At 39.0% G+C, this 17,092-nt stretch overlaps 1 protein-coding gene across 2 annotated transcripts; it reads right to left on the bottom strand.

Annotated features, from left to right (window-relative positions):
* Positions 1-870: 870 nt before the first annotated feature.
* LOC149926512 (kelch-like protein 10) lies at positions 871-4,049 on the bottom strand. 2 transcript variants are annotated; one of them, XM_090158540.1, is made up of 6 exons: positions 3,719-4,049; positions 3,156-3,567; positions 2,259-2,618; positions 2,028-2,197; positions 1,523-1,967; positions 871-1,453 (listed from the first exon to the last, which is right to left on the bottom strand). In XM_090158540.1, the coding sequence occupies exons 1-6, from the start codon at positions 3,913-3,915 to the stop codon at positions 1,157-1,159; spliced, it is 1,881 nt and encodes a 626-aa protein (XP_090014666.1). In that variant the 5' UTR covers positions 3,916-4,049; the 3' UTR covers positions 871-1,156. The 2 variants fall into 2 exon arrangements, with proteins under 2 accessions (XP_090014666.1, XP_090014667.1); XM_090158541.1 differs by having other exon boundaries at positions 1,371-1,460.
* Between the last annotated feature and the right edge of the window lie 13,043 nt (positions 4,050-17,092).

The following is a 17,092-nucleotide window of genomic DNA, read 5'->3' on the forward strand; positions in this document are numbered from 1 at the left end:
TCCTAATGCAGTCATTGATTTCCTGGGTGTGCGAGTCATTATATGATATTGGAAATTGGACGGTATTAATATTTTTCATGCGGTATGTGTCACAACGTCAACTGGAAGTCTACGAGTCGTCCACTACCAGATGTCGAATATAGCTATTCTACGGTATCTTTTTCAAGGGCGAGTGTTGAAATAAAATGAGCGTTAAAAATGCGGCAAGTATGTCGTAAGCGAGAAAAATACAAATACCCTCTGTAGATATTTATTTCATTAAAATTTGCTTCGTATTATATTCAACTGATGAACTTTGTACTGTAAAAAGGGTTAAATTCAATTGTGCATTGTTTTAGTACGTCTAACTCACTGTTTTAACTACTTAATTTATAATATTTTGAATAAATTAAAATCGGTTGTTTCGTCTCATTTATTTCAATTATGATTAACATTTTATACCGGGCGGGATAGAACCGGGATTAGGTTTTTAGTAAATAACTCTGAATTGCGGAGATATATCTTTAAGGGTCATCTCGAGAAATTAATACCACTATAGGACAATTCTTCCGAGGAGAGGAATATTTTGGCAAGCTTGCCAACTGGTTTTAACTTTGCCTGTATATATTTTTATAATGTTTTATAATTAAGATATGTAAATGAGATCGTTTTCCGTTGCATTCGTTTATCGTATTGACTTTTTACATTATTTAAGGTTCATAGAGAGAATCAGGTAGCGTTAGGAAACGCTTAGGTGTCACGTGTTGTAGTGTAGACGTAGTTTTACTGCGCGCAGACTGTTTAACGTACACGTTCCCCTACACGACGTTTTCTATTAACTGTTATTTCGTTTTACCATTCACTAAGCGCTCACTATAGATTTGTGATAAGTGACAAACAGGTGTATCGTCACTTAAAATGTTTATTCTTCCGACTTTTGTGTATTTTAAATAATTGACCGTGGTTAAGCCACCCTCTTGAAAACGTGAACGGGAAAACTTGTAGCTGAGATTAGAGTGTACGCGATAAAGATACTTCTACACTCAGCTACAAGTTTCCTCTACACGTGTTCAAGGGTTGGCTTTATACATTTTCAATAATGGTAAAATTTTGCGTCATAATTAGTTATTTCAAGGTGTCCCAAACAAGCTTCCTCGGTCTAGTTAACCCGCGCATCTTAAAAATCGTCATCATCTTCGGCATCGCCTTCAATTATGGTATTTAGAGGTGTCGAGGGATTAATTCGTCTTATCAAGCGTTGTCGCTTTTCTTCGGCCAGTTGGTCTCGGTGGCAGTAGGCGTAAGAGCCGGCGTTGGGAACCTGGCGGACCAAGCACACGTCCAGGGCGGATCGCTGCAGACTCATGTCCGTGGCGTCGAACCACTGCCCAGTCTTGATATCGAAATACTCGACCTCCTCGGTGGTGGTGAGTCCGTTGAAGCCTCCCACGACAAAAATCGTGTCGTCAATCACCTTAAAACTATTCATTTTCACTCCAAATTCGAATTTATTTGGTTTAAAAATAAAACTAGTCTTCCCTACTTCCATTGCAAAATTACTCCTCGGGGTTCGCATATCGGGGATGGACACCCACGCTTCCGATCCTGGCGACAACCTTTCCCCGCTGCTCAGTCTGTGGACGCCGTTAAACCCACCGATGACGTAGAGGCACCCATCGTACGTCACGCAGGACAACCCGCTTCTTGGCGAATTCATTCTTGGCGGGATCAGCGTCCACTCGTCTTGACTCGGGCTGTAGTACTCCACGCTGTCCAAAACCGTTTGCCCGTTGAAACCACCAGTGATGAAAATGAGCTCGTTGAGAGTGGTCGCGCAGGCGTCACTCCGTTGAAAGTGCATCGGACTGACGAGTGACCACTGATTGAAGCGAATCTCGTACTTTTCCACCGAGTTTTGACGATGGTGCCCGTCATATCCGCCCATGGCGTAGATGAATCCGTCTACTAGCGCCACGCTGACGTAACATCTACAAAGGAGCCCGTTAATTATATTAATGTACAAATAGTTATTCCGAAACACTAAGCACCGTTTGCAGTTCATGGGAGCGATTTCGCGCCACGTTCTAGTGACGACGTTGTAGCAGCGGCAACTTCGAAAATATCGAGACCCGTTGAAGCCACCGATGACGTAAATTTCGAGCCCCATGACGACGCCACCATGGTAGGCCCTTGGTCCGAAAGGGTCAATGTCCAGCACCTTTGGTCACGAATTACGTAAACACAATTACAACGGTGGCATTTCTATAATTAACACCTACTTGTGTGAAGCGGTCGGCTCTAGTGTCGTACACTTCGATGGTGTTTGTAGCCTCGCCGCCACTCCAGCCCCCAATCACGAAGAGAAGGTCTTGAGGAATTCTGGGAATGGCGCACTCCGGCGTAATGGCTACGTGACCCAGATTCTCCAAATGATCCATTTCGTGGAAAAAACAGAATGCTTCCGAAATGACTGGCGCGCAGAGCTTGTTTGACGAAACGTAACTGTGCTTCATGATTTCGCGCTCGATGTATTCCGCGTCAAGAAGTCCCAATCGCACTGTCCTTAGCAGCAACGCCATTTGAGAAACTCTACGTGGTCGGTCGTACTCTAACCAGCGAAGCGCGGCTCTCCAGACGACCTACAACGAACAACTAGAGGTTTTTTTTTGACATCCACACATCGGTGTCGACCCAAGGCCTTAGACACCAGCACACAAAAACTGATTAATCAGGGTGAGATATGTGTAACGGCCACGCCAACGGAGGAATACGTGGGGACAGGGGTGGGGACACTCGCGGCGGAAGTATCCCGACCACCCGTTGGTGGATTGGTGATCGTCCTCACACGGCCATACACAAACTCTGCCTCCCAGACGCTTGGGATTACAGGAGTACGCACCTAATCCCGGTAACAACTAGAGGTCGGCGGAACGAATAAATTAACCGGCAAAATTTCGATTAACAATAAAAAGTTTGGTTAACTGTTTTTATGAACATTTTATACGAATAAACAACGATTTAACATTAAAAAATAATCGGTTTTTTGGTATATTTTTTGGATAATTTGCGGTTAGGAATAAAAATAAATAAATGGATAATTTCTTATTCAAACGCCGATCTCTACGAACAACCATTGACCTGTGAAGATCATTAAAACGGTTCTACAAATGTCCAACCTTCTCGTCCCGAACGTTCAGATGATCGTTTTGAAACAATTGCAGCGCTTCTTGCAGGGACAATTCGAGTAGTTCTTCGCTAGCCGTCGATACTTCTTCGAAATTGTACAAAAGAAACGACTGGGCCTCGTCGGCCAGTTTGCGAGCGAAGTGAGCCGAACCGAATTTGAGAAAGCCGATGCAATTTTCACAGCCAATGACGTTGATCATGTAATGCTCGCAGTCTCGAACCAATCCGTCAATCAAGAGTTGATTAGCTCCCTTTAAGATCCTTTCGACGTTGTCGTCATCGATCTTAGATTCTCGGGTGTAGGCGTACTCCACGACTGATTCTAAGACTTCGATGGGTATACCTCCGATGCCTATTTCGTCACGATCTTGCAGACCGTTTTGCCAGTTGGTAAGAAAGGACCTAAGTAGTTTAGTCGCGTTAGATCATATCGACAGCACTACATCAACTTAGGCTTAGATTAACTAGCGTGTCCGATTTAATTGTCTGCGAATTAGGTTAGATTATTTTAGGTTAAGAAACCGTTGCTACATGTACGTCTAGTCACACGTACTTGAAGAATGGACTGCATGAATACAGTATTATTTTGGAGGCTTTATCTGTTGACTCGTGTAGGTCCGGGCTGATCATCTCTTTTCCCTGCTCAGAACAGTCCAAGTTGGTGTCCGCTGGGATGCATTTCAAAACTGTGTCGCTTTGTACGCCGTCTGTTCGCAGGTAATTCAGGACTTTCTTTAACGAATTATTCATTTTAGTGATCTTGAGTAACCCGAACACTTCGTAGACTTTGAGAAATCTCTCGTTGATGTGTAGTTAGTTTCCGAAAAATTCGAGAGCCTAATTATCAGTTTTATCAATTTTGATATCGTCCTGCTTTTCAAATAAATGGTAAAAGGTTTTATATTCAAAACGCGTGACTCGCGACGCTAGAGCGTGCATTTTTCTTCGTCATTCGGATGTTTAAATCGAGACACGAGATTTCAAGATAATAACAAGGCGTACGACGCGACGGTCAGAATACACACAATCCTTTTAATGTGTTAAGTTTATTTGAGCTAGGAGCAACAAACACAAGGTGAACGCAGCTAGCCTTTAAACACGCTAACGAAGGGTTGTGTACGAATTTCATTGGACGAGCGTCACGAGCCTTTACGCTGAACGTTTTACGGGCGGGGGGAAGACAATTTCCGAATTTTCCCCTTCCGACGGCAGCAGGCGCTAAAGCGTCTAGCCAATGAAAAATGTACGCAAGAAAATCCACGACTTTTGACGGGTTGCGTTCTCCTTGTGTGGGGTGCTGTGTTTGTTGCTCCTAGGTTTGAGCTATTCACAGCAACCTACAACTCCGGTATCACAACCCATATATATCCACGGCCACACATAATTGTATTTACACTTATTTGTTACTTCTAGTCAGCCGTTGAGTGTCACACTAATTTCTTCTGGTTATACGACAAAGACTAGTTCAATAAGTTTCATCCTTATTTGTTACTTCTGATCACACTTATTTGTTACTTTGAGTGTCACACTTATTACTTCTGGTCATACGCCGAAAACTAGGTTGATCAGTGTCATACTTAATTGTTACTTCTAGTCATACGTTGAAAGCCCGGCGCACTCTGTACGCCTTGAACAAGTTGGCAAGCCCAAATATACCTCTCCTCGGAAGAATTGTCCTAATGGTATTAATCTCTCGAGATAACCCTTAAAGATATATCTCCGCAATTCAGAGTTATTTACTAAAAGCGTAATCCCGGTTCAATCCCGCCCGGTATAAAATTTTAATTTTAATTTTAATTATTGAGACGAAACAACCGAGTTTAATTTATTCAGAATAATATAAATTAAGTAGTTACAACAGCGAGTTAGACGTACTAAAACAATGCACAATTGAATTTAACCCTATTTACAGAACAAGTTTATCGGTTAAATATAATACGAAGCAAATTATAAATAATTGATTAATTTTAAATGCAATATAATTCACAAAAGCGTAAAATGTTGTTGAAAAAAAATGGCGTCAATAACTTTATAACAGCGTAAAGGACTATCGCTTAGCTGTTTTTGAAAAACACCTAAGATTAACAAGCGTTGGTGGCTGAGGTATTAGAGTAAATCTCTCCACGCAGCAGACCCGGGTTCGATTCCCGGCCGGCGCTAATAAATCGCAAATAGACACTAAGACGAATACCGTGAACAATTGGTACACATAAACATTAAAATAACGTAATATCCAATCAAACTACATCCACACTGTCGCGACGGTGAGCGTAAAACCATTGTAATCCGTTAACGCTCACCGTCAAATGGTGGTTTTGCCATCCGTTAGACTTCGCTCCCTAATTCCTAGCAACTGCGAACGCAAAGAGCCCTAGCAACTGCGAACGCGGTGATTTCAACACAAAGCGTACGCAGTGATTACACTTTGCCCCGAAAATGCGTACGCGTTCGCAGGACACACACACCCACACACGGTGATTGTATAACCCCTCCAGGGTACAAACTACCCTCGGAGAGGTAAAAACGCTAAGAGGGAAACGGGCGCGTAGACCTCTATAAACACGCGGATTTACAATATTGGAAATTGCGGGGGTCCGTATAGGCTGAACAAAAAACCTTACTTAGAATTAAAACTAAAGAACGTATTTGCAACTCTAGGTTATATGTAAAGTACAGCTATTCAAAAATATAACATTTTATCATTTTTAGGCCAAAATATAAAACCACGAAAATTGGGGTCCCGTAAATTACCCTGAAAACTATACTTAAATTTAAAATTTACTGATATAACCGAATTTGTAGGTCTGCTGAATCCTAACCTATCCAATAATATTTTTTTAACGTTATCGGACTTAATTTTAAATACCACATAAAGCGAAACCACCGAAAATAGTAAATTAAGCAAATGCCCAACTTCTAGGGCTCCGATTTAAAAACTTTATGAAAGGCTATCAATGGAGATGTATGTACATTCGAACGAGATATCATTGACTCTTCTAGCCCTAACCGTTGAAGAGTTATGCGCGACACGGCGGCATCGGCATCGGCTACACTGTACGTGAGACTAATACACACAAATCCTGTGTGTAAAAACCATCTATGGACTATAATGCAGTTAAATTACGTGAAATGGAAGAAAAGTCCATAATGAAAAGGCGGCAAAAAAAGCTAAACACTAATAAATTTAAAGTAATGATAAAACTAACGAAATACTCGAACCAATTTATAGGTCTACGAGAATAAAATTAAAACGCGAAACTCGAACCAATTTATAGGTCTACGAGAATAAAATTAAAACGCGAAACTCGAACCAATTTATAGGTCTACGAGAATAAAATTAAAACGCGAAACTCGAACCAATTTATAGGTCTACGAGAATAAAATTAAAACGCGAAACTCGAACCAATTTATAGGCCTTCGAGAATAAAATTAAAACGCGAAACTCGAACCAATTTATAGGCCTTCGAGAATAAAATTAAAACGCGAAACTTTCATTAGTATTTTCAGAGCTGGATTAACAATTACGCAAAATAAGCACGTACCCCGAAGAATAAGAGCCTCCAAAAGATTTTGGTGAAAAAAGTCTTCATGATAAGAACTATATTCATGGGTGGGTACTATTGGGTTCCGCTAAATCAGGCTCAGATTATGCTCAGATATATATGGAGGTACCACATTTTTACGTGCTTAAGGCCTCTAAAGATCTTACTCCAGCTCTGATCATTTTGCGTCATACCTAATGAACTTCAAATCATAAGCAACAATCACTCTTCAGTATTGGGACGGACGCGAGGGGTCCGTCACTTCGAGGAATCATGTACGAGATTCCGAATCTAGGAATCAGAGAGGTGCAGATTTTGAATACCTATATCTTAATAACTGGTATGTGATCGTCAAAAATTTGGTTTGCTTATGGGGACCTTATGATAGGCTTATGTTGATTCTTAAAAAGATAGGTGGTCACATGATTTGGGTACTTTCTGTCGTATGGTGAAATTATTTGAGCGTTTGCTCCTTTTTCATTTCCAACGCGAGCGAAATCGCTCGAGCCACAATCGACTTATATATCAAGAGCACTTCCCCAAATAATTAACTATTTTATACAAGAATTTGTCAATATTATATTGCAGAATCACTTATTTTTTCTACAGAAGGGCTATCCCAAAAACTTGCTGCCCATATATATTGGGTTTGAACTCCGGACGATGTAAGCTGAGGAACTTGCATTTCTACAGTTTGCGTTTCCAGCTGTTACTCCAGGACACTACTGACTGAAAAGTGACATGATCTATTAAGCAGCAAATGCGCCGGGAAAGAGCAACATCATCTGCTTAAACGGAGACCCTAGAATCTACCCCAGAACCAATTGATGTAACGGGTACATTGGAGCCGACCGAGGATAGAATCCTAGCTGGGGTACGCTAATCGGACTCCGCACCTGACAAGAGCACGCGAAATCGCGATAGGAAGCTATCCGCAACAGAGTAGGACACCGTAGCTAAGCCATGATAAATTGGTGACGTGCTGTGCGGAACACCTTTCTGAAATCTAGGCGAAACAGGAATTGACACAACCAGACTTGGAAATAGTGATATTTTTTACGGGGGCCCGCAGGGCTCCTGACCCCCCTTAAGTTTATTTTTATTGAGAGCCACTGGCCCAAGCGGGGGGGAATTGGGGGGAAAATTTAAAATTAGGTAGGGAAAATAGGAAAATAAAAATTGGTTACGTTACTTACATAACATTAATTAACTTTAAAACAAGCAAGTATATTATAATATCACACGTAATCATTTGTAACGCTAGATCCCGCTCTCGTATAGGGTAGGAGTTTCAAAAACGGCGTACAAATCATGTTCCAGAAATTTCCGTAAAATGTTTAATAAATATTTTTTAATTAAATTGAGAGCCCCGGTGGCCCGCAACCCCCGTTCGAATAATTTATTTTAAGAGCCCACTGATTTTTATTAAGAGCCATTGGCCCCAAGACTCCCGCTAATTCCAAGTCTGGACACAACGGAAACAATATTGAGACGCAGATTGAGCTTTGTGCACTTCAAGGTACCAAGGTAATTGTGGATGCTACAACGTGTTTAGTCACCTTAAGTGTGGTGTCGACAATCAAATCTACCTATACTCTTCAGGACCGGCTCGTAAAGGGGGGGGGGGGGTTGCCAGGTGATGCTCATCGCCCCCAAATGAATACTTGAGCATGCCCAACCCGACCGACCCCCCCCCCCCAAAAAAATTGATTGCTCAACTACCAAAAGATATTATCTAAAATATTTCTATATTATTAATAAAAGAGAGCTACGTCACAATATGCCTTTCTATAAACTTCTTTTTGTGTAGCTCATTCGTCACGAAATACGTAGAAGTTCAGTTCGGTTTATGCTTAACAATAGGGTGCCTCGTCGAATTTATTCTCATGTCCAGGGCTTTTCGTAGTAAATCGTCAGCAGCAACATCAAAACAAGAAAGCCAATGTTACTTTATTGAAAAACCTATTGAATTTCCGTAAATATTTAAAACGTTTTTACTAAGGTTTTGAAAAAAATTGTATTTGCGCGTTTCACTGCACCAAAAGTTAAAATATTTCAATTGAAGAAATACCGACTTAGCCAGTCAAAAGTGTTTCGACGGATATAACATTGCATGGGTATTTTTGGGTTACACCAGGATAGGATAGCCGTTCATGTTTACTATTTCATCGACGTGTATCCTACTATATTAAAGTAAAATATTCTGTTTTCCAAGAAGTCGAAGTTGATAATTTAAAAACTAACAAAATAAAGTAGTTTTGTGAATTTTCCGGAAAAATAAAATGCGGAAAATTTTCCGCAAATCGGAAAAGAAAAATTTAAACATAAATTACTTTTTAAGGGTTTTTAATGTTTTTAACTTTTTATCGATATAAAATGTCTAATATCAGTAAACATACTACAAAACATTAATAGCGTTACATTGTTAATCAGTTTAAACTAATCTAGGGGTTTAATTTTACTTTAAGATTCGAAAAAATGTGGCGAAAATGCCGCTTTATTTAAATTTGCAAACAATATATTAGACTAATCATGGAATGAAACCTTTTTTTATTTGTTGCGGAAAAATACGGAAATTTTCCGGAAAAAAGGCCTCGGTCATTTTCCGGAAAATTTTCCGACTTACAACCCTAAAATTAAGCCAATTTCGGTATATTTACAAATTTCAGGAGTGGGAGTGAAAAATAACGATTTTTATGTTTCAGCTTGAGCCTCATCTCCCTCGTTTTCCGGAACGTCGTGTTTTGTGGGGCCATCCAAAAAAGGGAGGAGGACGTTCTTGCCCTACCTTTTCACCCAGGCCCGGAACATATATATTGCCGAGTATCCCGAATACCACGTTTTTTTACGTCCACCTCGTGGCATGGCGGCTTTGACGTGGGACCAGCCACGTTCCATCTTATTGGTATGGCTCCTTAAAATGTCAGGAATGTCCACCTTTAAATGGTTAAAACTCTCCGGATCTAGAGCTCCGTACGCATTCCAGAAATCCGTAAGGATGGTCGTGCCAAGCAAAACCCAAGATTCAATGATGGGAACAGTGTGTCAGAATTTATAGCCCGGTGTACCTAGTAACAAAGACCATACCACCGGAGGCCTATCATCATAGTGCCCTACGCCAGCGTCCACCTAGCCCGGACAGGTGACAAATCCAGCATGGGTAGCAGAACCCTACTACTGATGGTCTCACCTTTGACGCAAGCCACTCAACCCAGCAGAAGGTGCAGCAATGGGTGGCCCAATCACCACTTCGCACACAGCAGTGGGATTTAGAATGGATGCTATAGCAACTCCAGCTGACACCCTACCTACATAGGTAAGGAGCCAAGCCCTTTGGAGAGAGCTCCTAAAGGGGAACGACGAGCACACAGCAGTCCAAGTAACCCGGCACAGCTGGCACCGGAGATCCCGGTGTGATTCCAAAAGGCCGGGAAACAGGACCGCCGTGCCCTCATACGGAGGCCCGCAGCCCCACAGCAGGCTACCCAATCCGCCGAGGCGGCCGGTTTGCCTGGACCCTCTCCGTTAACCCGGGCCGAAGCCCAGTTACCAGCCCACACCGGACCGAAGTCGGAAGTGGAGATAGGACCATTTGGACGGAGCTAACATCTCCCAGTGCGCCACCGCCCGTGATGGGGTACAAGAGCCGGACCCCGACTCCCCGGTAAAGCCGCCAGTTATTAAACACTCCGACCCCTTGTGGGCCACTTTATTAAGACTAAATATAAGTAAAAAAACAGCTTCTTCATTTCATTTAAAAATTTCACATGTTATTTTTATAGGCTTCGAGCTAAGTACATATAGCGCCATCTGTATTTAAAAACCGTAAACTAAATATGTGAAGAAATAGCAGACGACCTTTGAATTTCTAGGTTTTTCGGTTGAACTTTTAGCTGTTGCGCAGAGATAATTTTGAACGAGCAGACAGCTTTCATATATTCAATTTAAAACTCGGCCGGTAGGCGGCGATACTTATGACCAAAATTTAAACTACGCACGAAGCCTGTTGGAAATTCTAAGGGTTTAATTCCAACAGAAACATTTTGGCCAATTTTCGATTAAAATAAATGGAATAAAAAGCTATTGCCTCCTACGACCAACTTTTTTTTCACGACCTTATATTTCAGAGAAAAACAGGCGAATTTTAACCAAAGCAAGTTTATTATAACCTTTTACAGTCTGCTCTTTCACTTCCTCATTGAAACTTTTTGTCTGCAACCAACGAGCGGCAACCTACCGGTGAAAAATAATTTTCAAAACCATGAAACATGCCCCGATTTTTGAGCGGAGCGAACGAGCGAAGCGAGTGAGTGGAGCTCTCACTGTCGTGACTTCAATGGGAAAGTTGGCTGTGTGTGTGTGGGTATGAGTGTCTGTCGCACTTGGGGGAGAAAAGAAAGGGACTCTGTACGAGAGAGGGAAATTCGCGGTAGACGACCGCCCCCCAGTTTTCTCCCCCCCCCTCGCTCTCGGTCTCTCGCTCTCTCTTGAACCCGTTCCGGTTGTCCCTCTTCGTTTTCGCCCTCCCGCAGCCGCTAATTAGTCTCGGGCCAACAAATATTTTTTACCGTATTATTTTTCCGTATTCTTTCGCGTATTGAAAGTTAGCGAGTTTTGCTTTTCGCCCGTATTCTTTACCGTATTATTTTTCTATTTTTTCACTATTAATAAAGAGTGGACTAATTATAAATTATAAAATAATAATTCACGATTATCGTAGCACCCACGCTCCGCTCAAGTCTTTGTCGAGAATGCCGGCTCCGGGTTTTGAGACGTCCTAGTAATTTAAAAGGATTACTAGTCATTGAATACCCCCTGAAAATTTCGTACTACTACAATACATAGTTTTGTCGAAAAACGCTTGTATCGATCAATTTCAAACACCCAACTGGTATACGCGAGGGGTCGGTCATTTGGCCAAATCCCGTACAAAATTTGGAAAAAAATCCACAAATCCAAAATCCAAGAATTTTGCTCCCATAGACTTTGTATGACAAATCCACAATAAAAAATCCTGGATTTTTTAAAAATCCAAAATCCCGTACACAAAACAGGCAAATGTCCGACCCCTCGGGTATACGAAACTGCAGGAAAACTGATCCAAAAATAAAGCTCGAGTTTTAATCCTTAACCGGCCGGTGATCCGAGTAATTTGAGGTCACAATGTAAAGTCTACGTGAAAATCTCAAACAGTTCGAATGGAATTTCGTACATATTGAAAACGGACAGATTACCAAATCGTAGCGCAAATTTAGAAGTTGGCCCTATGTTAGTAATTTTGGAGGTTGGAAGCTACACAATAGTTCTTTTTATAAATTCAGATCAGGCCCGTACACAGCCGCAGGGCCGTCTTAAGGCATGGGCTAAGTGGGCTACAGCCCAGGGCCTCCAGCCAGTTTGGGGGCCCTGGAAAGGCCAACCATACCACCTCTACTCTAGGGATAAGGGATTAGTTAATTAAATATTATTTATACTCATTTAATATTATGTATCTTTTAGTTACGTCTAAAGTAATTTGACTCATCGCCACATCGCGCATCATACGGTACCAACAATTTCTAAAACCAAACAGCCAGTCACTGTCAGTAAAAATCTTATTTTCAGTAGGACTATGTTATACTTTTGAAATTAAAAGCTTTGGTTTGATTATTGTGTAGTTGAATTTAGACAACGGACATACAAAGGCTGACCGTTGGGGATCGCAAAGGTCTGATAAAATAATTTAGCCCATGGCCCCAAAAGGTCTTAAGACGGCCCTGCACAGCCGCCAAAACTCGGGGGCGCTCAAATTCTTTTTGGGGGTGCCAATGCCTTGAATCATTTTTATCTCCCCTCCTATGAAATTAGTAAATTGGGGATGCTCAAGTACTCATTTGGGGGCGCTGAGCATCCCCTGGCGCCCCCCCCCCATGTACGGGCCTATTTTCAGCTACGCTTGCCGAACTTGTTTTTATGTTGCTCTTACGTCACGATGTCATAGCTTTATTAGAATAGTTTCGACACGCGCGGTTTGCACGCCCACTAGAAAATCCGAGGGGCAGGTCACTTCCTTGATTAACGACGCACCCCTCAAATAATTAAATACGATTTAATCGTGATTATTTTGATAAAATTCAATTTAATCACGATTAAGTTGATTAAATCACGTTTAATCATGATTATAATGTTTAAATCTGATTTAATCATGATTAAATGATTAAATCTGATTAAAATGATTTAATCTGATTAAAATGATTTAATCTGATTAAAATGATTTAATCTGATTAAAATGATTTAATCTGATTAAAATGATTTAATCTGATTAAAATGATTTAATCTGATTAAAATGATTTAATCTGTTTAAAATGATTAATTCCTGATTAAAAAATATATCGTGATTAGTATGATTAAATCGTACTTTAGGTTTGATTTTAATGATAAATTCTCGATTCGGCCGATTATATTGATTAAATCGTGATTGAAATGATTAAATCTAATTAAAATGATTAAATCTACTTAAAATGATTAAATCTAATTAAAATGATTAAATCTAATTAAAATGATTAAATATAATTAAAATGATTAAATCTAATTAAAATGATTAAATTTAATTAAAATGATTAAATCTAATTAAAATGGTTAAATCTAATTAAAGGGGAACGGTCAAGCTTTAACCAGTTAGATAGCCCTATAGCCCATTAAAAACTAAAATTTATGGTGAAAACCGCATCAAAAAATATTGAGTGGTTAATTTTAACAAAATAAAGAAATTTCGGGAAATTAAAAAGCGCGCGTGCGCCGCGACACCTGGTGAGAAACCGGTGAGACACTCCCGGCTCGATTAAAATTGATTAAAAAAAAAGCTCGCGCTGCTGTAGATGCGAAAGATTTTAGTTTTTTTTTTAATTTGCACGCGCGGCGCTTTCCAGTTATAAGAGACCTAAGCCTAAATTGCGCGATTTTAAAAGTTACGCTAGTTCGCAAATCGCTCATACGGGGTTAGGGGCGCTGGCGGCAGCCCCTAAGATGGCGGCGAAAATTCGAACCCAAACACCTAGCGTTATTTTTCGTTTCAACTTTCTGGGCCAAAAGCTATTTTTTCAAGACCAAAAAGGTACGTGTTAGTATATTGAACGTCTTGTTAATCTTTTGATACGGAAATAGGGCCATATTTGGAAAAGCTTGGCCGTTCCCCTTTAAAATGATTAAATCTAATTAAAATGATTAAATCTAATTAAAATGATTAAATCTACTTAAAATGATTAAATCTAATTAAATGATTAAATCTAATTAAAATGATTAAATCTAATTAAAATGATTAAATCTAATTAAAATGATTAAATCTAATTAAAATGATTAAATCTAATTAAAATGATTAAATCTAATTAAAATGATTAAATCTAATTAAAATGATTAAATCTAATTAAAATGATTAAATCTAATTAAAATGATTAAATCTATTTAAAATGATTAAATCTAATTAAAATGATTAAATCTAATTAAAATGATTAAATCTAGTTAAAATGATTAAATCTAATTAAAAAGATTAGATCGTGATTAGAATGATTAAATTTCGTTTAAATGATTAAATCCTGATTAAAAAGATTAAATCATGATCAGAATGATTAAATCTCGTTTAAATCGTGATTAGATTTTTTTAATCTTGATTACCTTGATTTAATCACGATTACCCTGATTTAATCATTTTACTATGATTAAGACGCACCCAAAATGGAAGTGACCTGCCCCTCGAGAAAATCCGAGGTTTCTCACGCCGTAAGCGCGCGCTCGTAATATTACCAAAGTTAAAGTTGTGACGTAGTAGCTACATTCAAACAAGAAAGCCACGTTAATTTATAAAAACACTTATTTGACTTCTGTGAAATAATCTCCACCAATTCTAACAAAACATCGAATATACGTAATGTTAAGTTAAAAGGAGCCACCTATGCACTGCAATGTAAAGGATTATATTTATATAATAAGCAGGGTATATATAAACTGAGTGCAGAAAATGCTTCAGTCTAAAGAATGCGTTCAAGACACTTTCGAAAGTCTATTAACGTTTATTCAGCAAATTTTAATTCGTTAAGACATAAGTAACATAATAACAATAAGTATGAAACTTCCTATTGCTTTAATGCTAATTTTCTAACCGAACCTTTTTTCGGCACTGATACTCTCTTCAAGCTGTGACTTGGACTCGCGACATACCGTTTTGGATGACTACGTTTTGATAAAAATTTAAGCCAAATATCGGGGAGCACGTTCTGGAGTCGCGAGGGGCTTTGGCTTTGGTGAGAAGCCCGCGTGCGAATCACGCTTGATAAAAAAACATGAGCTCGTGGCGCCGAGAAAAACTTTTTTAATTTTTATCAATTTAGACTAATATTCCGCCTATCTATCGGAAACCAGATATTTAGGCTTAGCGGAAGTCTCGCATATTTTAGACACTAGAGGGTTCTGTGCTGAGAAAACATCTTGATTACGCAATAACTATGAAAATCAGTTTGGTTGTAAATCTCGTTAATTGTCGTACTTATTGTAATTATGTTACTTGTGGTAAAGACTATATAAGTAACAATACATTATTTTCAATTCCCCAACTTTTAGTTGTTCTATTTCCGCCCTAAGTATCCCCCCGTTGGCGTGGCCTTGACACAGATCTCACCCGTGATTAATCAGTTGTACAAGCGAACAGAATTGTCCCACAATAGTAGAAACACCCAATTCTTCTATTAGAGGAAGCGTGCCCGCCCTGAAGTGGTTTTCTCACTTGAAATCTTTATTGTTTCATATTCAGTGTTTATTTTTTAAATGAACCCTTCATTAACATATAAACAATAATATCCGAGCTATAAATTAACTATTTTTATTATAGTTTGAATATTTATTCAAATATAAGTTCTTAATAATGAGGTACGTGGTTTTAGATTCACGAAACGCGTTCTAGTAGATATAAGAAATTTAAGCACTACCTTAGCGGGGATACTTTTAGTGAGATAATTCCTCAAAAACCTTGTTATTTTACAGAAAAATGAGGGGAGGGAATTATGTATTGCCCCAAATTCCTGAAAAGGTTTTACTCCCTTTAACAAAAATCAAAAGTTATTTTGAATTTCAGTATTTTATATAGGTATAAGAAAATTTCTACGGTGTGGAGGAGGTAGGATCAAATGGCAAAACATTTTCTAGCATAATCTAATTTATGGCCTGTTATATTAAATTTGAGGACAGTGATTAAATAGTATATTTTCAAAAAATATAAAACTTTTAGTTTTTGTAAAATATATTCCCTAGTTGCAACGTACTTGCTCCACCATGTTCTTACGCGTGTAATTTCGTTCAAAAACCTTTATACTCGAATAATTTCAAAAAGTATTATCAAAAGTAAATAAGGGGAGAAAGTCTCGCACTTGTGTCTTATTTGAGGGGTAAAATTTTTGGGCTTCGGAAATGACTTACCCCTCGCCTCTTTACAGGGACACAAAGGTATCGGTTGTACTCCGCCACGATGAAAAATAGTTCTCTATAAAATACGTGAATATTAAACTTTTGCTTTCGATAATTTGGTTAATTTCGTCCCTAAATAAAGTAGATATATGATAGAAACTAAAACGCGACATTTTAAAAATAATAATACGACTTTTGAAAAGTAATAAACCGTAACTAGAATAACGGTCACTTAAATCGTGGAGAGCGTGGCGCCATCTAAGGGCAAAGATCGGGACTAATTGGTAAATCTACGATGTTAAGGCCTAACAATTTGCAAGTTTAACTGAAATAATAGCTATAGCTAGGAGCTTTTTTTGTTATTTTACAATTGATATACTAATTATTAATTAAAATCAACCGTTATCGACGGAAATAATGATCAGCATTTGACAGAGAGACTATTTGAAATCACGAGGCGGTGACATGGTTGCCAGGGAATAAAATTCAAAATTTTCATCTTGAGCGCGGACCGGAATACCACAAATGCACTACTTCGCGCGTAATGTGCTATCCTTATTGGTTAGAAATATCACGTGATCACTAGCTCTTCAAAAAGGGTGTCAAGCATGGTGGAAGGTAAAATCTGAATGCAGTGATAGACTTTCTCTCTATATTTACTTTTGGTATTATTCATTATGCTGTAACATAACAAAAATAGCTCTATAAAGGGTGTCCGGAATGGCTCTGACTCGGCATTTTTCTCGAAATCTACAAGAGTTAGTGTTGCGAAATGCTTAGGGTCTTATTATTATTATGGGAACGCTTTACATTAAAAGTTTCGGAAAAATCGGAAAATATTTTAACGTTTTTCAAAAATTTATTTTTTGGCGGGAAAATGCTAGAAGAATACCTTCAATGAGAAAGTTGTAGATAATTATCGAAAATGTACAATAAAGTTGGTTTTATTGAAA

The sequence above is a fragment of the Leiobunum rupestre genome, chromosome 9, assembly GCF_980474605.1.
Source record: "Leiobunum rupestre chromosome 9, qqLeiRupe1.1.hap1, whole genome shotgun sequence".
Classification (NCBI taxonomy): Eukaryota; Metazoa; Arthropoda; class Arachnida; order Opiliones; family Sclerosomatidae; genus Leiobunum; species Leiobunum rupestre.

Excerpts from the sequence above, each read along its gene's own strand:
- LOC149926512 (XM_090158540.1), bottom strand. The coding sequence starts at position 3,915 with ATGAATAATTCGTTAAAGAAAGTCCTGAATTACCTGCGAACAGACGGC. Across the intron at positions 2,198-2,258 it reads GAGCCGACCGCTTCACACAA|GTGCTGGACATTGACCCTTT; the intron begins GTAGGTGTTAAT and ends TCGTGACCAAAG. Across the intron at positions 1,454-1,522 it reads GGAGTAATTTTGCAATGGAA|GTGATTGACGACACGATTTT; the intron begins GTAGGGAAGACT and ends AATAGTTTTAAG.